Genomic DNA, 26,408 nt, shown 5'->3' with positions numbered 1-26,408 from the left:
TGCTGAACCTAATGATAAGAAGCATGTCCCAAACTTAACACCATGAAAACCAAATGAGTAATTTGAAGCATGACAAGAATATAACTCACTAGCTTCAACTGGCCAGATAAATGAGAGAGGAAAAAAAAATCAATGGAGTTTTACAAAACGATAGAAATACATGCTCAGACTGAGCTTAAAAAGCAAAATATAATGGGACTTCATAGTCATTTTTACTTTTCATGGATAGAATCTACCTTCTAACATAGATCTCGTTCAATTTTTGCACATTCAGCTTTGGTACGTTTTCAAAAATGCGCTATGTGCAGAAGTAGGGAATTACCTATGTGTGTGAGCTCAATTTCACTTGAAGGAAATATATTCAAACATTAACAACAGTTATCTCTGTGTGGTAGGATTATTGGTTATTTTTATTTGTTACTTTGCACATTAAACACATATAATAGCAACACTTGAAAAATGGTCACTGGTGGTCTTTTCTGCCTTTCTCGAGTTTTAGAATTCATGGATCCTACTACATTCTCTTTGCATATTATGCTAGCCTACTGTGGAGACAAGAGCCCACCCCGGGCACCCACCTGAGTGCAAAAAGTTGGCACACTGCTTCTGACTCTCCTCTAGACTTCTTGTCAATCTGTTAATGATCTCAGTCTTTTCTAATTTGGTCGCTTCTTGATTCCTTTCCAATTGGTTCACTTGGTCTTTCAAATGACAACAAATATCTTCCTAAATAGAAAGTATTCAAGAAGTCATTTCATGATCAGTTGTTAAACATTAAACAAATATGATACACAATTGGATTTTAAGTCAAATATAAAATCACACAGCAGCATCACCTCTTTTACAAGGTTAAGTGCACAGGACTGGGAGGAAGTTAGAACAAACTTGTATGATCTTGGGTGAGTCATCAACTTCTCCATCTGTTTTTTTCTGTTGTAATTATGCTAATAAAGGTTAAATTCAATGATTTCTAAAGTCCCTTCTGTTCTATAATCACAAGACACTGATATTCTAAAATTAGATTTTATCCAAGCCAAAGAAAATATATTACACTTCTATCTGCATTTTACACTGTCAGTAGAAGTGTATGTATTCATATTTAGGCAGACCACTTTGAACCATGGACTCTGTATCCCAAGACAGGAAGGATACAGACACATAAATGGAAACTCACTCTATTCTGAACAGCCAAAAGCTCATTCTACTCTGAGTAGCCAAAAAAAAATCTCTCCCTCTTCTGAATTTCTTTTATACGGTTTCTCTTTTTCTTTCTACCTTTTACATGTCTTATTTCCTTCTTTTTCTTACTTCTACACGTACCTATGCAGTGCCTTGTACAAAGTGAGGTATAAAAACAAACAAATAAACAAAACAAAACAAAACCTTGAAAAACAAATGACAAAAAAAACAGATGGGACAAATGTGTGTGTGCGTGTATGTGGGTGCAGGCACACGCATGCACTCATGTGTGTAGCCGTATGGGGATATGTAGAAAATGCAGAGCACGTATATAATATACTCAAGTTTCTTCAAAAAGAAAAATGTGTTTGGGAGTAATAAGCCACAGGAGTCCCAAGCCTAGGTAGAAGAAAGCATCACTTCTCACTCAAAAAAGCCTATATAGGCTGAATTCCACACAAATAGCAGAACATGAGACAGCCAGGAGTATATTAAGGTAAATGGTTAAAGTCACCTGAAAAAGCCTGAAGAAAATAAGTTGTAATAAGGGCTTTGAAGCAGACAGAAGGCATTTAGGGCCTGATCCACAGGATAATGTAAAGCCCAATAATGCTTTCAGGATACTACCACAAGGGACACCTCATTAAGGATAGTGACAGTATCGTTAAGGAGAGGAAAGAGACTCTCAAGTCTCCTGTTTTACCTTAAAAATTCATGTGAATTTTGCATTCTCTTTCATAATGTAGTCATGTTTGCTTTAAATTTTCTCTACCAAATTTTTGAGCAAAATGAAGCTTCTGGAAACTACTCCATGTTTATTCAACAGTGCAAACCTCTTGGCTCTTGGCTGCTAATTCCCAGGCCAGCTTGAAAAGCGTGGCTCCGAAGTGCCAAAATACCATGGCAAACACGATGAATGGGCTAACGTTAATGACAGTGTGAATGTGTGTGTGAGAAGGGGTGGGGAGACAACCAACATTTACTTATGTGCTGGGGAGGCTACGATCACTCTTATGAGAGACTGAGAACTGGCAAAAAGTTAGTTCAAGAAAAGGTATGAAAAAAACTATATAAAGAAAAGGCCAACTGTAGCAATAACTTGACTATATGCAACAATCAACTAAACCATGTTGTTTCCTGTTAACAAGTTCAGGGAACCAATTACACTCAGAAACCTGTGCAGTTCAAATACCAAGAAACGAACAAAACATGGTTCTATGTTTTCCATGAGTAGATTGAGTAAGAACATTCAGTTCCAGACAGGTAAAGGCAGACATCCCCTAAGACTGACCAAGACAAGTGTGGTGATAAAGAGATAGTAGCTGAATCTATCTTTGGAAGCAAATGGAATTGAACAGGTTTCTAATACACAGAAAAATGAGGATTGGGCCACACACACATAGGTCTGTGGGGACCTCTTAGCTAAAGATAGTGTTTAAACTGGAGCCTTTAAATCTAACATTAAAGGAAAGTTAGAAAGTAGACCAGGTGAAAGTCATGACATAGAAACCAAAGTCCACAACTTCACCTAAAGGTGAAAATTTCAAGAAGACTGAAATGAAGAAGGGTGTTATACAATCAAGGAGATAATCCCAGATCTTAACCCTATATTCAGAGATCTCAGAACATGACACTTCCATGAACGGGAGAGACAGAAGACAGGAAGGTCCAAGAGATGGTTTGCTTGCTATTAGAGAGGTCTGTCCCTGAAGGAACACTGAGCTCAAGAAGCTTCTCCCTCATCCACTCTGTCACACTAGAAAACCTAAGAGGAACTCAGCCATAGTAAAAAGAACTGTTATATGTTGACAGTGTGTACAATCCTTTTTACCTACAAAAGATGACGGCTTTAGGAAAGCACTAGATAAATAATATAATTTTACAAGCTATATATTTCTCAAAATATAGTAGCTACATAGGCATTTTAAGAAAAAAACCTCAACCACATCATGGATTGCTACTCCTCCCACTACACGAATCAATCCCTGTGTTGCATTTGGTCTTTCAAAATATAATTAAATATACATTAAAGCTTTTTGGGATGAGCACTGGGTGTTGTACGGAAACCAATTTGACAATAAATTTCATATATTGAAAAAAATAAATAAATAAATAAATAAACATTAAAGCCTGTTTACATCCTGACATTTAGCTGTTGTTCAAAAGATGTTTGCTTAACAGATGAAATAATACGATTAGCACACAAATGTAGTCCTTTCCCACCAAAAACAAGTTTTTCATAAAACAGTGAATTTTTAACCTTTGCAAGGAGAAGCATGAGCCTCTTATAAGGAAAATCTGAATGAGTTTGTGGGTCTTCTCAAAAACAAAAATGCATATGCCAACATCCAAAAGAAAACCATACCCACAATTTGAGATTCCTCAAAGCCATGGAGCCTAGTCATGAACTGCCTTAGGGGACGCCAGATTAAAAGTCTGTATAACTCACACAACGTACTATGTGTGAACATCTATTCTGTTGCCACTGTACACATACAGTACAAAGCACACAGGGACACAGCTGTACGTAACTGCGTGAATAAGTTTGCTTACTCAAGTTCATCTGCTAAATTATCCAGTTATTTGTACCTCGCTACTATTTTCCAAGAGTTGTTTTACTTTTCTCGGTAATATGCTGAATGGAGTACAGGAAAAGGTTTATCTGAAAGTGAAGAAAAGTGCACTCTGGGGCGCCTGGATGGCTCAGTTGGTTAAGCGTCCGACTTCAGCTCAGGTCAGGATCTCCTGGTTCGTGAGTTCGAGCCCCACGTCGGGCTCTGTGTTGACAGCTCAGAGTCTGGAGCCTGCTTCGGATTCTGTGTCTCCCTCTCTCTCTGCCCCTCCCCTGCTCATGCTCTGTCTCTCTTGCTCTCAAAAATAAACATTAAAATTTATTTCATAAACATTAAAAAAATTTAAAAAAAGAAAAGTGCACTCTGAAATTTTATTTATTCAAATGATTACCTGGGGTTTGGGAGCATAAGCAAACCCACGACCTGACTCACCCTTAGTTTACATTTTATTCACTTTGGGGCAAAAATAATTCAAACTGTGAGAGATGCTGAGACTTTCCTCCTTATTTTGTTTATTACACTACTCTCAAAAATTAACTCTTCTCCCAAGAACCACTTGTAGACAATGTTTACTCACAGGTTAACTACCCAACAAAGGCTTTCTACTGGTTAAACTCCCAGGACAACCTCGAAAGTTCAGGCCAGCTCCTAGAGCACTAGCCTTTTCAGTCTGGATTTACCCTAGGGCAATAATTATGTATAAATACTCTACAAATAAAGGACCGGTAGGTAGGAGAACTGAGAAAGTACTAACCAATCCTATAAAAGAAAAAAATTTCCAAAATGATGCCCACAGGACATCTTCATAGATTAAAAATCTTTGGCTTTTAATTTTTACTCACAAACACCTACTACAAACATCCAAATTTTCCATATGAAGAACCACAAAGTATCAGTTATGAAAAATAACCAGTTTTACTTGTTAATGACAGTGGCTCATTTGAGATCATCCCAACCTGCTCCTTAAGTGCAGTGACTGTAGCATCCAGCTTCCTTTGCAAGGACGACACTTGCTCCTCATGCTTCTTCGTGAGGCCCGTAACAATGCTGTCGTGCTGCTCTCTCACACGCTGGAGTGACTCAGAATGATGGAGGTCCAGCAGCTGCTGCTTCAGGCTTTCCAGAGCCATTTCCGTCGTTCTGGACTTCTTAATCATCTAGAAGGTACACACAGGACATCCACGTTTACAATATTTTGACTCTGTGCTCTCTTTATGGAGCTCTCTTTAAGTTCCTTAAAACTTCCCTAGCTGGGACTCCCCAGGCCCATGGTCGCTGGAAACATCATTCACTGAGAAAAAAACCTATAGTTACCTGAGGAGAGTGACAGAGGATTTTGCTTAGCATGATGGCAATGTGGGTACCAGACAAGGAGTCTGTGGCTACAACAGTGGTCCCAGTACTGTTTGCATCTCTCTGAGCCCAGTGGGGGTTGGGGGGGGGGGGGGGGAACCACAATTGTTAGGTCATAGAAAAATGACAACTGTTTCTTAAATGTTTCTTTTCAAAAGACTGATAAAAACTATCAGTGATTACTTACTAAAAAAAAAAGTTTTGGAAACTATGTTTGTACAGCTGTTGAAAAATATTGGTATATTAGGCTAAATAATGGCTTCCAAAAGATGTCCATGTCCTAATCCCTAAAACCTGTGAGTATGTTATGTTATATGACAAGGGAAAAGCAAGGTTACAGATGAAATTAAAATTGCTAATCAGATGACCTTAAAATAAAAAAGATTAACCTGAGGGTGCCTAGGTGGCTCAGGTGGTTGGGCGTCTGTCTGACTCTTGGTTTTGGTTCAGGTCATGATCTCACGGTTCCTGAGTTTGAACTCGCGTTGGGCTTCCGTACTGATGTGCAGGGCCTACCTGCGATTCTCTCTCTCTTCCTTTCTCTCTGCCCTTTCCTTGCTCGTGCTCTCTCTCTCTCTCAAAATAAATAAACTTAAAAAAAAAAATGCTACAAGATAAAAGATTATCCTGTATCACCTGGGGTCCAATGTATCTAGAGAGATCCTTAAATGAGAAAAACTGAGGCAAGAAAGTCAGAACCAGTGACTTCTGGCCCTGAAGATGAAAATGGGCATAAACCAAGGAGTGCAGGTGGCCTCTAGGAGCTAGAAAAGGCAAGAAAATGGATTCTCCCCCAGAGCCTCCAAAAAGCAGCACAGCCCTGCTGACCTTGACTTTAGCCCAATGAGACCCATATCAGACTTCTAACCTCCAGAACTGTAAGACAGAAGCACTATTTCAAGCCATTAAGTTTATATTAATCTGTTATAACAACAATAGGAACCCAATACACGTGGTGATTCTGTTGCTTTTATGTTTTCATTTATGCCTTATTTCTTAAAAATGCAATTTCTAACTTATAAAGAGATTAAAAAGTTATAACCTTTTACTACATAAAAGCAAGTCAGGTTTTTAACCTAAGGACTATCAGTTTTCAAAAAGTTAAAATGCTAATAGTCTATATCACACAAAAATTAAAATTTAAAATGAGGCTTATCCTTCATTTCTAGTCCAGAGATTGACTATTTATTCCAATACTGTGCGAAGTGCTTATGGCATTTATTTATTTGCTCAATAAATAATGTGACTACTTTGTAGTAGGCAGGGTTCTAGGCACTGAAGGACATGATGAAAGGCAGGCAAGGTCCAGACTCTTACTACTTTCTGCTGGGAAGGGACAGACCTTAACAAGTAAACAAAGGAGATCATTTCAGACAGTTTCGTTTTTAATTTTTTTTTAATGTTTACTTTTGACAGACAGCGTGCACACGAGCGAGCGTGGGGGAGGGGCAGAGAGAGACGGAGACACAGAATCTGAAGCAGGCTCTAGGCTCTGAGCTGTCAGCACAGAGCCCGACATAGGGCTTGAACCCATGAAAAGTGAGATCATGACCTGAGCCAAAGCTAGATGCTTAACTGACTGAGCCCCCCGAGGTGCCCTTCATAGGATATGGTATGATGAAGAAGAGTGGAAATGCGGGGCTTTGGGCAACTTCAGATATAAAGTGGCTTGTTTTAGCTCACACCTGAAGGATAAGGAGCCAGATATGAAACAACACTGTTTAAATTCTTTCATTAAACCATCCTCAGAACTAGCCACAAATCTCATCCAAACCAAGCTCACAATTTTATAGTCACTTTCATTTTTAGCCACCCTTTTTCCCCCTCTCCAAAATGGTTTGACTCTCTCTCATGAGTCACCCTCCACCAGGCTTGGCTACCAATAACCTCTGACCATTTCTAGTTCATTAATCAAAAAATGTGCTGCCACTTTATTTTTTTTATTTAATTTTTTTAGATTTTATTTTTAAGTAATCTTTATACCCAACATGGGGCTCAAACCCACAACCCCGAGATCAAGAGTTACATGCTCCACTGACAGAATTCGCCAGGTGCCTCTGTGCCACAACTTTAAAGGCACGTGTACTGGAGTCAGGAAATTTCAGTTTTGCTGCTTTGTCAATAACTGGCTTTGTAATCTTGGGCAAGTAATTTGACCTCTTCCAAAATTTGATTAACTCATCTATAAAGTAAACACAATGCCTCACTAATCAAAATCCCAACAAGATCTTTTTACAAACATAAAAAGTTGATATGCAAAATCTAGAAAAGGAAATGTAAAAAAGAGCTACAAAATTTTTAAAGAATACACCAGTAGCCCTTGTTATCCAAATTTCAAGACATACTGTAACGCTATAGTTGTGTTAGTATCAGAGCAGGAACAGAGAAATATATAAGAAAAAACATGTACAGGTCACGTCAATGTTCAACAACACTCACTCAACATATACTGACCACCTATTATGTGCCAGGCAAAAAGAAGACACGGGAAACTTAGGAAAAGAAGGAGCTTATTAATCAAATAGCACTGTGTTGTAGAAAGGACCTTCCAGAGAGGAGAGAGGGTATATATGAGAACATAAAAACAACAAACAGGGGCGCCTGGATGGCTCAGTCAGTTCAGCATCTGACTCTTGATTTTGGCTCAGGTCATGATCTCACAGTATGTGAATTTGAGCCTCGCGTTGCGATCTGCATGAACAGCATGGAGCCTGCTTGGGATTGTCTCCTCTCTCTGACCCTCCCCCACTTGCCCTCTGTCTCTCAAAATAAATAAAAACTTTTTAAAAATGTAAAAAAAAACCAACAAATACACTGCTGAGTTTGAGGAGAGTAAAGAAAGAGGTAGGCAAGGATCAGATGGCCATTTCAATGTCACACTTCATCCCACAAGTAAAGCGAGGTCACTGACAGGCTTTAAGCAAAGGAAAGATGATCATATTTTAGAAACATGACTCAGAGGGCCATAAGAGAGAATATGGAGAAGGGGTAAAAGAGTAGAGACTATTTAAGAGATTTTTGCTAGAGATGGTAAAAATCCTGAATCAGGGACATGCAGACAGAAATGAGGAGACTCAACAGAACATAGTAGCTGACTGCATGAAAGAGGACAGAGGACCTGAGGTCTCCTCCAGACTTCTATCTGGTACACAGATAACTGGGTGGATGGGAGCACCATTCCTCCGAGGTAAGGGAAACAAAAGCAAGCTTATGGTAGAAGAAGGTATCAACTTCAAGGTTCTTCTAAATTTAGCCCTACGATACCAAAAGCTAAGCAATTAATAAATAACCTTTTACCATAAATAATCATGATAAAATATTTACCTGTTCTTCGTTCACTTTTAACGCTTGTATTTGGGTCTCCAGTGCTTTTATTTGCGCTTCAAGTTGTAGCTCTCTCTCTTTTCCATTCTGAAAGAGTTTCTGTGATTCTCGGAGGCTGAGGGTCAAACCTTCCTTTTCATCTAGAACATTAAAAATGTTTACATAAATAGTAAGTTACTGTACAGGGACCCCGACTGTAACAATCTCTATCAAATATCAGATCCATATCATACAAATGTTCTGTTCCGTTTAGATAGTGAACTTCAGCGGATTTAGAGAAAACCAGGAAAGCTCCAAAAAAGAATGCCTGAGTGACACCAAAAAAACTGAGAGAAACACAACCACTTCCTTCAAAAATCTTCCCTTTGGGAACCACAAGATTTCCTAATAATGATTTCAGCATTTGTTTACTTGAGAAACTACATAGATGTGACAAATCTCTGTTAATCAAAGAAGGGATCTGAGGACTATTAACTTTTTATATGTACTTGCAATGAACTCTTAAATTCACCTAATCTTAAATTCTTCCCACATAATTTACTGTAACCGTTCACAAGTTCTTCTCTCAAAAGAAATTTTATGAGCATTACAGAAAAAGACCTTTTCACTATCAATTATGTTTGAAACAAGTTCGAGTTCAGTCACAAAATTATTCTACAAATGAAAAGTTCAACATTGACCAAAACTACAGAAATCATGAAGAGTAAGCAATTATAATTTGAATCTGTGTTTACTCTATGTGCTTTTCCCAGCAATGACTCCATTTTCTCCTTGGCACTTCCAAAGGAGTTCAGGATCACTAACTCTTGCTTGGACTCAAATCTTATGTTAATTTGTAGGCTTAGAAAATGTATTGCAAACTAAACACAAGTCTCTTTGGGAATTGGAATACTTCATCCAAGGTAAACTACATAAGGAGTCAACAACTTATTAGGACAGAATGCTACCAGCATAAAGAATGTTCACTGATTCTAAAAGCCTGATAGAAGAGTAAGAGGGAGAAAAGGAGGATCTCGAAATAATATGTTCTGGAGAGAAGTAATCCAAGGCCAGGTGTCAAAAGTCCTGGGTTTTTGTTTCATTCTGACTCATTATGAGCCCTCCGACCTAGGGCGTCCACTCTCTAAGCTTCATATTTATTTATTTTAATTTTTTTTTAACGTTTATTTATTTTTGAGACAGGGAGAGACAGAGCATGAACGGGGGAGGGTCAGAGAGAGGGAGACACAGAATCCGAAACAGGCTCCAGGCTCCGAGCTGTCAGCACAGAGCCAGATGCGGGGCTCGAACTCACGGACCGCAAGATCGTGACCTGAGCCGAAGTCGGCCGCTCAACCGACTGAGCCATCCAGGCGCCCCTCTAAGCTTCATATTTAAAGTGAGGCTCTCAGAAACAAGATCTGTAGCTCTAGTGCACCTCATAAATGACAGCACCCAACAGGTGTCATCTTACCTTTGACTATCAGAAGCTGGTGATTCAGATATCTAATTTGATGCTCACTTTCATTTAACTTTTCAACTAAGTTGTCTAGTTGTCTCTCTTTTGCTTTGTTAAGAACCTGAAGTTGGATAATCTGCATATTTTCTGCAGAATCTGCATTGAAATTAAAGACAATTTATTAGATAAAAGCAAACACAAATGTAAATTTGTGGATACAACTCAGTATCATGAAATCAATTCAATTGATTGCAACTAGCATTAAAAAAAAAAAAAGACGATAATGTATCAGAGTGCATCATGTAGTATGAATAATGATTATTTTGTGAAACTTGTGTTTTAGTTATAGATACTTATTTACATAGGTATATATTATAAGACCTCAACACAATGTAAAAAATGTACTTCTTACTGTGGTCACTGCCAGACATGTTTAAAAAGTCTGGTCTAGAGTAGAACCCTGAATCACTACCATTTTGACTAATTAAAGATATGCATATACCAATTACAATGGAATAGAGTTCGATGCTCTCATAAAATTGAAAAAAAAAAGTACATCAGCTTCTATAAAGCCATTTCTAAAGAAAAGTTCTAGACATCCTTCTCAAAATTTATTTTAAACAGGAGTGGGAATTAAATTGTATTCACGTTCATGGCAACACATAACTGTCGCGTTAATAAATGAACAGATTAATAAAGCATTTTGAGGTCTTCTTTCAGAAATGATTCAAGTCATTTTAGGGACCACTTAAAAATAACTGGGGGAAAAAGAAAAAAATGACGTGTAGGAGAAGGATAGTACTTCAACAACAAAATGACACACATTCTTCATTTTCTACTAGAACAATGCCTCTACTTGCTAACAACCAACACAATCTTCTTTTTTAAAAGAAAAATGGTTAAGACCAAAAGAAAACCCTGAAGACTGGAAACTTTGTTACAAGTCAGACTAAAAAAACGGAGGTAGCTCAGGAATTAGCAATCTACAGGCCACACCTCTCTCCAAAGTCATTTTTTTTAACTACTGTTGCTAAACTGTAATCACTAAATTCAGCACTACCATGCCATTAGGTTATTTCATTAACTTCCGAATGTCAAATTTAGGCAAACGTGTAACTTACTTAAACAAAAATAAATAAATAAATGAACCGACTTGATAAAATGCGGACTGTTAAGAAACTGATGTAAGGTTATATGTGCAGAAAGGCCGAGAGACAGAAATGTAACTGAACACAGTGCAGCTGGAAGAGCAAATACCAAGATGTCAGGCCACTGGCCTGATGCTTATCTACCCAGCCCAAGCCAGTTATGCCACACACGCTGTCCACTTCCTCATCTCCTCATTCCACAGCACCTTCTGAACAAAGAAGGGGTCCCCATATTTGCCATGGATGCCTTCGGGGGAAACTGAAGCCTGGCTCCCCCTGGAACTGTCCTGCAGCCCACATGTATGGTGGACATAGCTCTCTGAAGGTGGGGCATGAAGTCCAATTTCCTTGGTGTAGCCCAGGGAACCCAGAATAGCCAAAATGACCTTCCCCCTGCTTCTCGAATGTACAACAAACGAAAAACTTGCTGTCACACTTAGAATCACACTGGCTCTTCCACATGCATAATAACTAGAAGTTATCTCACATGTCGGAGAGTGTGACGATAAAAGCGAAGCGTATGAAACACTCTTTCGGGTGTTTCAGTCGCGGCGTAAGTTCTGCCTTTTGGTTTTGGAGGCTTCATCTCCTCAACATTCTCTAGTCACACTTCTCACTCTCATATTTATACATGCACTATATACGAGGAATTCTTTTTTTGGCAAGTGCCACATGACTAACCCTGAGATAACTCCAGTTTAAATTCTGAACAATTAAGTACTTTATATCAGAGTTGTCTAATTATTACATTATAACTCTAAAAAATTAAAAGAAAAAAGATGATAATGGCTGATTACTAAACTACATTTCTGTGTGCTAATAAAAAATCTTAGATTGAAGAGAAAACTATAGTTCATTTTCTAAATTAGACTTCAGTAAGAAAAATAAGAAAAATATGTATCTAATGAAAAGTCTTTACCAACTAGAATGACTGAAACGTACAGTTGAGAAGAACTTCTATTAATCTTTTATTATACTAAGTTTCAAATATGTAAGGTAGAAGAGTGCAATGAATCCCATAGACCCATCACCCAGATTCAACAATTATGAACTCATGGCCAGTCTTCCTTCAGCTACATCTCCACCCAACATTACCCCAAACAACATATTATTTAAAGTACATGCAAGACTTCATATCAGTTTATTCATACATACTTCAGGATCTCTAAAAATAAGGGGACTTTAAAAAAAAAAAAAACAACACAACTCCATTATCATATTTAAAAAAAAAACAATTCTTGAACATGTCCAAAGTGTTCAAAAATTCTCCAATTATGTTAAGAAATAAATATAAACTTGATACATACTTTCATTAGCTCCTAAAAACTGTTGTTGCAGGCCTTCAAATGTGTCACTTCCCGCTATCTCCTGGGCTGGTGAGTCATCATTCTGGGCAGAAGGCTGATAAGGTCTATATGTCACTTTATATGGTTCCAAGGCTTGACAACTGGGGCCTTGTGATATACCAAATTGCTATTATAAGATGATAAATGAAATTGACAATCATGATTTGGCCTTTTCTTTGAAAATGATCTGAATCAAACACCTCAATTTTGTCATGAAATTTAATTGTAGTACAATTACAAACTTTATACATACATCTTTGCTTAAAAATACCACTTAGAGTTATTTAACATTGTTAACTCAAAGTCTGCAATATATAATTTTATGTATCTTAATTGCACTTCTGAAAATATAATGGGGCCAATTCCATAAATAACACTCAAGAATTCCAGTAAGATGGGGCGCCTGGGTGGCTCAGTCGGTTAAGCATCCGACTTCGGCTCAGGTCACGATCTCGCGGTCCGTGAGCTCGAGCCCCGCATGGGGCTCTGAGCTGATGGCTGGGAGCCTGGAGCCTGCTTCCGATTCTGTGTCTCCCTCTCTCTCTGTCCCTCCCCCGTTCATGCTCTGTCTCTCTCTGTCTCAAAATAAATAAACGTTAAAAAAAAAAAATTAAAAAAAAAAAAAGAATTCCAGTAAGATCATATAGAAATATTTAAGAATGATTTAGATGATGCCAATATCCGGGGAACATAAAAATGTACACATTCAATAACAAGAACATGTGATACAATACCTCGTATGTAATAAATATTCAATAATGCTTGTGGAATAATTAACATTCCATAGAAATAGAAGAGAAAATGACCATGTTAAAAGGACCAAAAAGTCATCCTCTCATTGGGTGACATAAAATAGCTGTTGGCAAAAAGAGGAAAAGCTACTGGCAAAATCAGTGTCACTGAGAAAATCTAAGAAGCAGCTACCTATATCCTAAGGTCTTATCTCATTAAACTCTCCCAGGGCTAAAAAGAAAAAAAAAAGAAAAAAAAATGTGTTCCTTTCCTTAAGATTCATCCTGTCTACTGCCATACCATTGCAAAACAGGTATCAGCTTTGAAGTGTTCAACCTAAAATCTGTTACAGAGGCAGTGAGCTAGAAAATCAAGGTAACTAAATGGTGTCACCTACATAGATTTACCACTTTAAAATTACATCAACATACCTGAACATAGCTTCTCATTGAAGCACGGTGACACAGTAGAAGCCAGAAGCAGCAGTAAGTGAGGTGATTCTTTGGCAAACCTAACTTTTAATATTTAACTGTTTCTATAAAGCCTCTTATTTTAAAATTCTACCTTCAGATCATGAATGGATTGTAAACAGAAAACAGCATGACTAATTCAGCACGAGCCTGAATAAAAGCACTCTCGGGACTTTTTGTACTTAAAATAAAGCTTACCATTGCACTTATATACATTTTAAAAATAAACACACACAAGCAAATGTGTACACACATACACATGAATTCCTGAAAGTCCAGTTCTTACAATACCTGGAAATGATTCCTTTGAGGATCTGAAAATTTAATTATATTAGTTGGTTGGCTATTAAATTCCTGCTTCTGACCATTGGCATATGGCCTAAAGTTTTCAGGAAGGTGATATAAATCGGTCTGTTCGTAATTACTTGGAGGACTGTAACCACTTCCGCCTTCATCTCCAACTTCATTAGGATGGTACCCAGGATGCTGGTCGTCAGCTTTACTTTGATTGTCTTCCCAGCCATTGCCACTTTTCTCTCCAGTATATACATCACGAATCTCATTATAGTCCTAGTAGATAACAAAAGTAAAACAAAGGCACTAAGATCTAGTCCCGCCCTCACCAAAGTCATCATCCACCAGATACTTACATTTCCACTTTGAGATTTAGGCAGCACTTGATGCTCATGCCAGTTCATCTCCAATTGCTCAGAGCGATGCGGTCTTGAGAAAAATCGATACTTTAGATTTAGAGCCTATCACAGAGAACTCCCAAGATTTTAACATGTTTTCCCTCCAACCTTCACCTAAAATTCTAAGAATCAGTTTACAATTTTATAATCATGTACATTATTGCCTACAGAGAATCAAAAGAAAGAGTCTTAGGGTCTTCTAATATACGAGTGAAAGTGATTTCCGGTCCTTACTCGCCCTCTGTGCCGTCCTCGCTGCAGTCCGAGTAGGGGAGTTCAGGGGAGGACAGGTCATCATCCAGCATGTCGTGAGGTAGGTCAGTGAGTAGCTGCTGCAACTAAGACAGGAGAGCCAGCATCAACATCACACTGACTTAAACATTTAAACTCAAGCCAAAGCTGCCTTGGAAAGCGTGATTTTGACTTTAGAAGACAAAGAAGTTCCTAATTTCTCCATTTAATAAGCGTTTTAAATTCCACACACATTATGTTCATCATCTCATATGGGGAACAGGGGAATGCGTAATATCAGGATTTACACTAGAAGGATTTACACGTTTTCCTACAGAAGTCTTAGATGAAAACACACATACATTACAATAGAATTTTAAAACTTCTTTATAGACACACAGGAAGTCATGACAATGGTACAATCACCGTATTATGTTACCACAGGGCAGACTTGAGTCTCAGAATCCTGTTTGACCAGTAATCAGAAGGTGGGGACTTGAGAATCACACATTCCCCATGGGAGCCTGAGGAGCCAGCTCTACTTGGGCCAGGTGGTGAAAACAGTAGTTCCAGCAGCAGCGGCAGGTGGCCCGGAAGCCTTAAAAGCTCTAATAATGTGACAGAAACCCCTTGGAGAGTGATTAATTAGCAGACTGGTGTCTAATTCCAATGATGAAAAGATACATGATACTTCAGCTCTTGTAAAACAGTTGAATAAAAACAAGAGTTTTAAGTCCACTTTTCCACAGATAGCACTCTCAAAAGCATAACTCCAAAACTGACATAAAAGTATTTGACCTCACTCTGTAATGTTTTTCTAGATAAATCACACCTTTAGCATCCCGCCTATAAAAACTAGATAAAAACAAATTCGTTTAAGTTTCAAAATAAACCGTGATTAAGAGATGAATAAACTGTCTAATTTGTTGAATTTCAGTATCTGTAAATGTCTTTCTTCAATTTCCAATATAATGTCTTAAAAGTAATAACAATCAGAAGATTCAAATATTATTAAATAGAAGAAAACTGAAATCATCATCATGATTTCTCATTAAAATTAAGCACTGGTTAAATTAACAAGTTGACTGAGTCCTCCGCAGCACATAAATGAATCCCATAAAATTACGTAATGTGAGTGTGTTTTAAAAATATTAAATACTCTGTAAAATCTTGGAGGAAACAAAACAAGATGCTTCTTAGTCTATAGCAAGTTTTTTTCCCCATTTCTCTGTCCTTAGAATAGAAGGAATGAAATATAGCTATAAAGCATGTCTGAGTATTACATTTATAATCAAAAACCTTCTGAAATAAAATACATATGTATAAAGTTAAATAAAAATATTCCAAGAAAGGTCTCAAACGAATACTCCAATTGTTACCTGAATTTTGGAGAAGTCAAATTTGGGAATGGAAATGGGGTATATGAGGAGGGGAGGGGGATATTTCCTCACCCCACATATATTTCTAATATTCACTGTATTATTTTTTTTTAATTTTCTGAACCCATGTTGTTCTTTAAAAATGAAACATGAGAAAAACATTCTTATTCTATTCCAGTGAAAAGTTAACTTTGTCCCAAAATTTATTCGATATTAGTATGAACAACCAAGACCTTGATTTATTGGCCACCTGCTCATGCTGGCTAATTGAAAAACCTTTTTGAGAATTAGCCATATCAGACTTGATCCAAAGACATAAAGAAAAAGAAACACTAAAAATGGAACAAAACACATCAATCTATTAGTATACTACATGCATGCCTCAAGTGAAAGGTAGCAAAGTGATTTGAGAAAGACACAAAATTCACTAAGCAAAAATCATATATGATGTCTTTTAAAGTAGTCAAACTTGTTTTGTCTATAATTATGTACCACTGCTTTAAGGAAAAAGACTACCCCCACACACTACCCAGAGAAAAATACCAAGAAAATAAATCTCTTATACTTACATCAAGTAAGGACTCCTGTACAGAAAGAATATTTTCTTGTAAACCTTCAGTGAGGTTCAAGTACATAGCCTTATCATTAAGGGGAACCTTGACAGGGACATCGGAATAGTACATTTTTTCCTCTCACCAAGACAGAAAAAGCTATACAATAATTAAGCAGTTCTTTGTGACACCACAAAAGTAACACAACTGGCATCCACGGAGGAAAATTAATCTGAGCACAAGTAGAAAGTTCATCAAAATGCTTCTGGATCCATAGATGAACTTAACAACTAGCAAAATCATCCCTATAGTATTTAGTTTCTTAAAAAATATTTTACAGATATGCTAACACTTTGAAACCGTTTCATTCACCTTCAAAAAAATTTTCCCTGAAGTTCTTTGGCATAGTTGGGCCATATTCCTGGCTTCCATAACTTTCAGGACAGAAAGAAGCTAAATGAGGTGAGTCCCCCTAATAAGGGCATTCGGGAACAAAAATCCCACCCCCAAGGCTTCCATTCCCAGGATCAAAGTGTGCCCTTCTCATATACACTGTCAAATAGATTTTGCTTTCGGTCATTGAACTTTCGCCATAAAACACAGAATTACCAGATCAACTTAGCATGATACCAAGTAGAGAATTTTATAAACTATAAATTTTCCTCATTAAAGAACCCACCTAGCTACCAAATACAGATTCAAGGGCAAAGAGAACACTCTTTATAAATTACAACATTTAATTCCACTCATTACTTTCAAATTCAACAGATTGCTTTTGGGTTGCAAATGTAATCTTTTCAGTGGGGTATTATTGTGTGTCAACTGAGTTTAATCATTAAAGAGATACCTTCCCATAGAAAAAAGATAATTTGCCATTGCTAAGGCCTCTACTGAAATGCATTCTAAGCCATTCCATAAACTCCTCTCTCTTTGCTACTTCACAGCTTTCTTTCCTAAAAAGAAAGAAAAACCTGAGGGCATTTTACTCAAAGAACTTGAGCAGCAAAACACTTTGCAATAAGTCATGCAGAACACCCAAACAGCCTATGTGTAGGGGGAATGTAAAACAGAGAACATGTAAACTTTTTGCTAGGGTTTTCAACCTAACTAAACAGACTGTCTTCAGAGACTGTAATCTTCAACATTCATGAAAGCATGAATTACTTGCCACACATCTTCACATCTTTTCCCAGGAGAAAAGCAACAAATGGAACAGCCAACACTCATATGCCTTTTGAACAGGTTACCTCACAAACACACTGAAAAGATTCTGATATGTTAAAATGTGAATTATTACAGAATGCTTTCATGGATATACACTAAGCAGAATCTTCATTTTAACCTAAGAGCCAAGTTAAAAGCATCCTTGAAATGGCCCAATGTGGGAATGATAAAGGGCCAAATAACTTGGCAACCAGAGTTTTAGTTTATGATTTATACTACAGGCAGAATTTTTTTTTTAAATCCATTCCATTAATGAAATAAATTTTATGTTAGTGGGAAAGACTGTGTCTAGATCGCCACATATCTGAAAAAGAAATATGGCAGCATTTCCTCAACAAATATTGGCTGCCCTACAGATGACACAAAACTCCAGGCCTGGAAGGAACACTGGAGCTCCTCCCAACCCACATCTCTCCTTCTAAAGGGGAGCAAAGCAAGACCCGGAGAAGGTAAGGGGCATGCCCAGGAAAAGAGTTACGGTCCCAGAGCCCACACCAGAACCTGAATCTCCCCATTCCCACTCCAATTTTCTTCTACGTGACATTTTGTTGGTCACTGGAAGACACTTATGTCTACCTATTTGTATATGATCAAACCACACTCAGCCAGACTTAGGTTTTTGTTTCCACTGTGACAGTCCCTGAAAAATACCTATATAAGAAACATTCAAAGGCATAATCCAGATAAAGTATAAGAAACTGCTAAAGAAAAATATCTACCATATGAATACTGAACCATTTGTTTCTTTGATTTTCTCAGGTGATGACAAGAAAATTCCACTAAATACGTCAAATAATATAAAATGTAAACAAATACTGGCTTCACAACCCCCTCTAGTGGGGACAAAATGTCAAACTGTTCCTATAATTACATCAAACAAGGCAGTTAGAAAGTAGAAGAAAGGCTTTGCAGTGGAAACCCTACCTCTTTAAAACACAGGATTTCAAAAAGCTCAAATGAGCTTTATTATTCTATTAGAGAAGCACTGACATAAAAACCAAATGGACTCAAATCAGCATGGCCAGGTGCAAGCTTCTCTCTGCCATCTGCTTCTTAAAGCACCTACATTTCTACTCAAGATCATTTTCCAGGCTTCAAATCTAACATTACTAAATGAACTATCATCAGCAAGTATTATCTTGAGAGCACAGATTACTAGTACTTCTTCCCCAAACCACCAGCTCCAAAATACATACTCATATACGGAGAACAAAGCAATAATCACAGAGCTGTTTCTGGTAATACTGCAAGTTCACGTGTATTCCAGCAACCTGTGAGATCCCAAGTGACAATCTACCTTAAGCTGTAGGGTTACCAGTAACTCTGGAGCTTGTAACCACTCCTATCACAACAATAACAACTCTATAATAACCCATGATGAAATCACAAAGCACACTGACTTAAGTGACAAGTATTTTGAAAAATCACATTGTTACAATTATGAATGAGTTAACAGAAGAACTTTTGAATTCCACTTTTCCAGCTTTACAAGTAAAAGTTTGCCTAGAATACTTTGGATGAGGTCCACTTAGTAGCAAGGGGGACAAGTACATCCCTAATTCTCAAATCGTACAGCAAGAAAGTAATGTGATCCAACAAGTTGTAAGAACTATCAGTGATATGAATATTAATTAACATGACAGCATATCTCCCTGGTATCATCACCCTCACTCAGCTGCACCGTTATCTGCTCTGTTTACTCTGTAGAAGATGGAGTTTTGGGTGAGAGACTGGATGAGGCTACAGGTTATGCACTTCTTCTCTGCTATGCCTTGGCCCACAGTACCCAAACTTTTACCATTATACCATTAGGAACTGAAGTAATTTAGAAATGATTATAGTGCCTTACTTTTCTGTGAAACTCTTGGAGATTTTTTAAAAATATGGGTCTAATCACATATTTAGACCTCTGTGGTTTGAGGTTCTACTGGTCTAAACGTCCTCTGACTACTGAGTCACTTTACTAAATACTTTCCTTTTTTGAAGATTAAATGGACCTCCTCCCCTTGCTCTTCAATGCAAACCAATGGAGGGAACAGAAATGAAAAAGGCAAGATCATAATTGTAGAGCTGCTATTTGGACGGCATGGAAGATGGAACTTGACTATGGCTTATTCACAGATTTATAGGCAAGTGTGGACAAAATCCCAACTGATCCCAAAGGACCAAAATTAAACTCAGGAACTCATCATTCACACCAAAAGGTCAAAATCAGGATTATTCTACCATTTACAAAGAGGATCTCACAAATCCTGAGCAGAGAAGACTATAAGTCCAATATAGCCTGCTTGGCCCTACATTCTCAGGGATTCAGACACTCCTCCTACATAAGCGAATCGAATACCAAGTGATTCACTACGTAGAGAAAGCAATATGCATTAGCCAACTACTAACGCTTATAACCCAGCTATCAATCCCAAAGCTATCAACCAGGGAGCAGGAAAAGACCACTCTTTTCTTTAAACCTCGCAAGGCTGTGAAAAGTTCTGCTACGATAGGGTCAGACAGACTAAGGAGGTTGGAATGGACTCTGGATATGCAAACAAACTTAGGTTCAATCAGCCAGTTTACCATTTTAACTTGCAGTGATGACATACACATGAGCTGAGTTTTTATCAATAACCCTGAATTTTGTTGGTGAATCTGAAACCCTACAGCCTGTGATCTCACTTCTACCCTTGCCACAATTAAAGAAAAAAAGGCAAAAACACTGTTTACTAACACGAAACATATTCATCATGTTACAGTCAAGTTGGCTATGTATTTTCTTCCACTCTGCTAGAAACATTCATTCTTAGGTACTTCACTTCTTAAGAGCTCCTTTTTTTCTGTAAATTCCCTATCTCAGGGTATAACCTATCAATAAATGATCCCTATGTCTATTTTCTATATACTTAGAATCTATTTCCTCTGTAACTAACGTCCCCTTTAAAACTGTCACCACACAATACATCTCTAATTAGTTCCCTCTAATACCCTAACCATCTCTCTAATATCTTTTCCAATGAAAACTCACCTGTCAGATTATTTTTTCTTCTTCTTTAAAGTCTACTATAATAATTACTTAAACTGATCTCCTCAAGAATCCCAGTAGCTAAATTCCAGCAAACTATCCAAAGCCATCAGGGTCATGAAAACCTCATGCTGTGAGTTCACAAAGTAACAGAAAACCCTCACCCCCACAACTGCTGTGGAAGGACCCTGTCAAAATCCGGAAACCCTGGCCAGGGTCACGGACTCCAATGCCCTCCGTGACCTGGCACAGAATTGACAGGAGCGAAGCCTGCAAGTGCATAAGCCCACGCTGGTGCGAGAGGATTGTGACCAGCTGGGAAGGGACAGCCACTGCTCAGATCCAGCCTGCCTGCTGCCATGTGCAGACACAGGCCACATGTGGCCGGGGCTTAGGACGTTTCAAGACAAGCCAGAAACTCTGGGTTGTTACATGAAATATTCCAATCTTTAAATATAGATTGAACTTTGAAAAACACTGTGCAGCCAAACAATACAAATCGTCTATGGACAAAAATCCACTGAGCTGCCAGTTTTCTATCTCTATCCTAACTCTACTTACTGCCAGCTACATGGGCAACTGACCCTATTCTCTGCTTCCTGTTAATACTAACGGTTCACAGTAATGATTAAAAAGGATTGTTTTATATATTAGAAAATGGATCATATCAAGCATAGTCTCAATACAAAAAGAGCCCATCATCATCGTCAATCAAGAAATTTGAGTCAAACTAAAAACAATCCTATCAAATTGACTTTCACCAATTGCTATTACTACTATTGCCACCATTTCCTGAACATTACCATGTGCCAGGAATTCTGTTCAACTCTTATATATGGACATAAAATATAGTCTCCTCCTTTTACTCCCTTTCTCCTTGGGTCTATTCACCACGCAGCATACAGTAAGATCATTGAACAATATGGTCAGATACCATTTCCCTGCTTAAAATCCTCCACTGACTTCCCACTGCTAGAATAAAATACAAACATCTTACCATGACATACAATGAGTTGGCCCTAGCTCACCTCTTCACCCTATCTGCACCCTCACCCCTCGGTCCCACAATCCCCACACCACAGCCTTCTGGCTGTTCTGCAGAGATATAGGGCTTTATGCTCTGTGGGTGTCTTGGCCTAGAATATTCTTCCTCAGGCTTCTGCATGGCTGCTCCTCATGACTCAAGTCTCAGCTCAGGCATTTCCTCCTCCAAAAGACCTTCCCTCATCAGTGCCCTACCAGTTGCTTTAATATCACTCTATTTTGTTTACCTATCACTTATCGGTGCTAAATTATCACTCACTCGAATTACTTAATTCACTTGTTTATGGTCTGCCTGCACGAGGATATAAGCTACTTACTTGAAGCAAAGAGCCTGGCTGGACTTGTTCGAGGCACTATTCCAAGCAACTAGAAACTAGGCGTCTGCCTCCAAAGCCAACCAGTACCTCCTAAATGAAAAGATCTTCAAGAATCTAACCATTTACTGTGTTTTAGTCTTATCTCAGAAAAGGAAGCATTCCACTCAACCACCTTTTAAAAGCTCAAATACTCATCAGGTTTTTAGGGGGTGACCAAAAAAAAAAAAAACATATTCTCCTTCAACATGATACAAGGTGATATAATTTTGGTCAGGAAAGAAAACCGCTGAAGACTGGGTTAGTCGTTTTTCTGAGTAACTTACCTCTTTCTCCCTTTCATAGTCTTCTTTGTCGTATTCTTCTTCTTCATTTTGCGTCTGCAGTGCCACACTGCCAAAATCCAGTGACATGGTCTTCCTGTAGAAAAAGACAGACGCTTGGTTTCTACACACCCCATAAAAATCTTCTAGGCCAAATACCCAAGAGATGCCACACACACAAAAGACGACAGCGGCCAGGGAAAAGTTGGATGTAACTCACGCGTGGCAAATGGTTAGTATACCAAATATAAAGACTAAGCTTACAGATTAATTGTGACTCACAGAAAGAGCTGTATGGCAGTAATTCATAGAAAAGAACAAAGTGCAAAAAGCTAATAAACCTGTGACTAGACATTTCTTGTGGCCTGGAAAGTATAACCTAAGACAGCAAGATTTTTGTTCACACACACACACACACACACACACACACACACACACAAAATAATTAACTAGAAATATGCCAAAACAAAAATTTTAAGAATGTGCCCAGAGTGACTAATTTGATTTATTAAATATGGCAAAGGTAGTATCCTCCACAATTTGTTTTGTCCTCTATCACGAATCCAAAGGTCATGTTTTAACAAAAAGAGAGCCACTAAATTCTGAGCTAACAGCTGGCCCCCAAAAACCATCTGCAACCTGGGAAACTCCATATAGCACACACCCAGAACATAAGCGTTAAACGTGCCGCTCTTTAGCTTGGTAAAATCGGGTTCTAGCAAAAACGAGTCAGGAAAAACGGAAGTGAAGACTGTGAAGCTGTACCACTGTAGAGTGCCCGTTCCAAAAGCAACAGCAAGAGTTCTCTAGAGAACAGTCTCTGCTGTGGCAGAAGGAGCAGCAGGAGGTGGGTTTTCAAGTACGCGCAGTCAGAAGCCTGCCAATGACTGGAATTATACTGAGGGATCGACACGACACAGAAACTATGCAGAATTTCAAAGCTCCAAAAGACCCTGATGAGAAGGTAGGTGGGCGTCATCAACTACCCGCCTAATGCTGCCTGCCATTCACTGCACTCTTCTGCATGCCAGGGAAATGCACTTTGAGGTGAGCCTGCGCCACAACTCATTCACCGCACTTTTTCGGACTCTAAAATGTCATTAAGTTGGAAGTGAAATAAGAAGCAGAGGCCCAGGAATCCAAATACATTTGACCACAAAGAACGCGGCTCCCTCATGTTAACAGCTGAGAACTATGATCACAAACCTTTATGTAAGCCAATAGCTCTAGAAGCAAAAGATGTTCCACTTCATCAAACCTGACGCACCTTTGATGGTAGCACACAGGTCCATTTATACCACTAAGAAAAATAGATGGCCAATTAAATTATGACACCTCATTAATTTTAAACTACAGCCTGACTCTGTAGATATTAAAATTTGAAAAGAAAATCTGCACTTTAGAATAGATGAAACATGGCATTACAGACTAACACAGATATGAATTTTAATGCTGAAAATGCCCCTACATCGAGTTTTTACTTTTCAAGGACTGAATTATGCTTCTTGTCCAAACTCTAATTTGCAGTCCACCTTTTTTATCCCTCCCTCTCTGGTCCCTACAACCAGCCCATTCCTTTCGATTCTTATCAAATAAAACTCCTTACAACATAAACCCTTCCAGCTTCTACCTCTTAGACCAGACCCGCTCCTTTCTGTTCTTGTGCCAGAGCTAAAAGGAGGATGAGACACGTGCACATTTTCACTGAGAGGGAAAATACATAAGCCTAGGGAATCTAAACCTGTCTCCACCCAGGAGCTACAAGAACCTTCTTGTGCACCTAAGTAAGGTGGAGATCTGAATGTAAAGAGCCTATAATACAGCTGAAATAGTGAGGGAAACACACAAGCTCACATCTCTAGGGTTTTTCACTATTGCAAGTGAACATCAGGTCTACAGAATCAACAGATAATGAAAACAGCCCATTTAAATCCTGGTTCCTTAAAAGAAATTAGATTAAGTCAGGCCTTAAGAATCTTCCTGAATTCTCCAGGCAGAAATAATCTTTCCTGGGGCATCTGGGTGGCTCAGTCGGTTAAGCGTCCGAATTCAGCTCAGGTCATGATCTCGCTCACAGTTCATGAGTTCGAACCCCGAATCGGGCTCTGTGTTGATAGCTCAGAGCCTGGAGCCAGCTTCACATTCTTCATCTCCCTCTCTCTCTGCCCTCCCCCGCTTGTGCCCTGTCTCTCTCTCATTCTCTCTCTCTCTCTCTCTCTCTCTCTCAAAAATAAATAAACATTTACAAAAAAAATCTTTCCTACTTCTGATATTTATAGTATTCTCTACCTCTTCCGATATTTTATAGTTAAAGCCAAAATATGGATTTAGGTTAATTTCTCCTGTATTAGACAAATAAAGGAGATTTTTTTTCAATCCTTCACTAACATGCCATCACTTCCCATTGAATATTAAAAAAGAGCATTCAAATTTACAACAGCCTATTGTTAAAAACAGATATTTTAAATAAAGAGCTACTTTTTCTCAGAGAATAGTGAATTCTGCAACGTATTTTCATTTTTAGGTGAAGAGAATGTAAAAGACCAAAGTGTATCTTTTCTGAATGGCTTTTTTAATCCAAACCAAGTCATTATAGAAATCTGAAAATATCTGAAAAGACCAAAATCTTTTAGACAGGGGAAAAAAAGATACAAATAAGTTTTTCTTCTCAAAAGTGCAAACAATTGAAGACCTTAAGAAACGATTTTAGGCATAAAGGGAAATCTGGTAAACTTACTGTGGATGGATAGATAAATAAATAAATAAATAAATAGTATTTTAACTAAAATTTTAAATAAAAGCTAATGCTTTTCCTCAACTAATTAATCACTACTAATTACCACTTCTATCAGAGAATACTCATATCTGAATACTATAATAGTCAGAACAATAAGAGACTGCTTTAGAAGAAAAAAATAAATAGTAAGACAGTATACCCAAAAGCCATAAGGAAAAACTTGACAGAAACTTAACCACAAAAAGTAAAACCTTTTATATGGCATCATATACAAGTCAAATATTATGTATGAAAACATAAAGAAGATAATAATGTATAAGAAAAATATTTGCAAAACACATGAATAAGTCCCAACATACAACTCTCCGAAAAAAGACAAACAACCCGATTTAAAATGGGCAACTGACATGACAATTCTTTTTAATATAAATGCTCGATTAACTTGAAAAGATGTGTAAGCTCATGTAGAATTCACAGTGTCATTTAAACAATGAAATGATTTTTCAACCACTAAATTGAAAAAAAATTAATAACACCTAGTGGTGGCTATTTTGTAGGAAATAGGTATCTTCATGATTGGTCAAAAGCATGAACTGCAAAAACTATCTTGAAAACTGCCATATTAATCTACTGAAAAATAACACTTGCCCTAGTAAAATACTTTTGAACAAATTTGGCAATACTATACTACTAACAGAAATAATGAACTATTTCTATATTTACTGACTGATCATTAAAAAATCAAGATGCAGAATAAGTGCACTGCATGTTTTTTAATAGCAAACTAGTTAATACTTTATTCCCAGATAGATCACCTTTTTTTTTTTTTTTTTTTTTTTTTTTTTTAATGTTTATGTTTGAGAGAGAGGGAGACAGAATGTGAACAGGGGAGGAGCAGAGAAAGAGGGAGACACAGAATCCGAAGCAGCCTCCAGGTTCTGAGCTGTCAGCACAGACCCCATGTGGGGCTCAAACTCACAAACCATGAGATCATGACCTGAGCTGAAGTTGGACGCTCAACTGACTGAGCCACCCAGGCGCCCCTAGATCACTCTTTCTGAACCTATTAACAAGACTATGAGACTATGTTCTGTATTTTTCTTTTTTTTTAAACACTCAGATCAGAAGGTCTCAATCTCAGTACTCATTTTGTCATCCCTGGTTGTTTTCTTTGCCCTCCTTGCAATGAGAAGGAAAACCAATGAGTGTTTAGTTGGACAAAATATTAAAAACCAAAAGCACTTGTTTTTGTCTCATCCAAAAACCTATAAGCTGAGAGCAGAATAAAATGCTTATCCCCCATGTTTTACACATAGTAGGCACACAAGGAATATTTG

General features: G+C 37.9%; 1 protein-coding gene across 12 annotated transcripts in view; it reads right to left on the bottom strand.

Moving 5' to 3' along the window:
• The window catches only part of CEP152 (centrosomal protein 152), a 104,185-nt gene that overhangs the window by 75,933 nt on the left and 1,844 nt on the right, over positions 1–26,408 (bottom strand). For 11 of the 12 annotated variants that reach the window (XR_009606021.3, XR_009606020.3, XM_060618602.3 and 8 more), the window contains exons 2-10: positions 22,338–22,431; positions 14,490–14,593; positions 14,214–14,286; positions 13,855–14,133; positions 12,323–12,488; positions 9,883–10,023; positions 8,430–8,569; positions 4,709–4,909; positions 579–726 (exon numbers count right to left, since the gene is read on the bottom strand). Coding sequence is in view for 10 of the 12 variants with exons in the window: in XM_060618602.3 (XP_060474585.1) it covers positions 579–726; positions 4,709–4,909; positions 8,430–8,569; positions 9,883–10,023; positions 12,323–12,488; positions 13,855–14,133; positions 14,214–14,286; positions 14,490–14,593; positions 22,338–22,424 (1,339 nt within the window). In the remaining 2 variants the exon portion in view is untranslated. Of the gene's footprint in view, positions 1–578; positions 727–4,708; positions 4,910–8,429; positions 8,570–9,882; positions 10,024–12,322; positions 12,489–13,854; positions 14,134–14,213; positions 14,287–14,489; positions 14,594–22,337; positions 22,432–26,408 lie in introns of those variants that run through there. The other variant, XM_060618610.3, reaches the window with a different exon arrangement.

Source organism: Panthera onca, chromosome B3 (genome assembly GCF_046562875.1).
Source record: "Panthera onca isolate mPanOnc1 chromosome B3, mPanOnc1 haplotype 2, whole genome shotgun sequence".
Lineage (NCBI taxonomy): Eukaryota > Metazoa > Chordata > Mammalia > Carnivora > Felidae > Panthera > Panthera onca.
The sequence above is the reverse complement of the archived record's forward strand: the minus strand, read 5'-3'. Positions and strand labels throughout refer to the sequence as shown.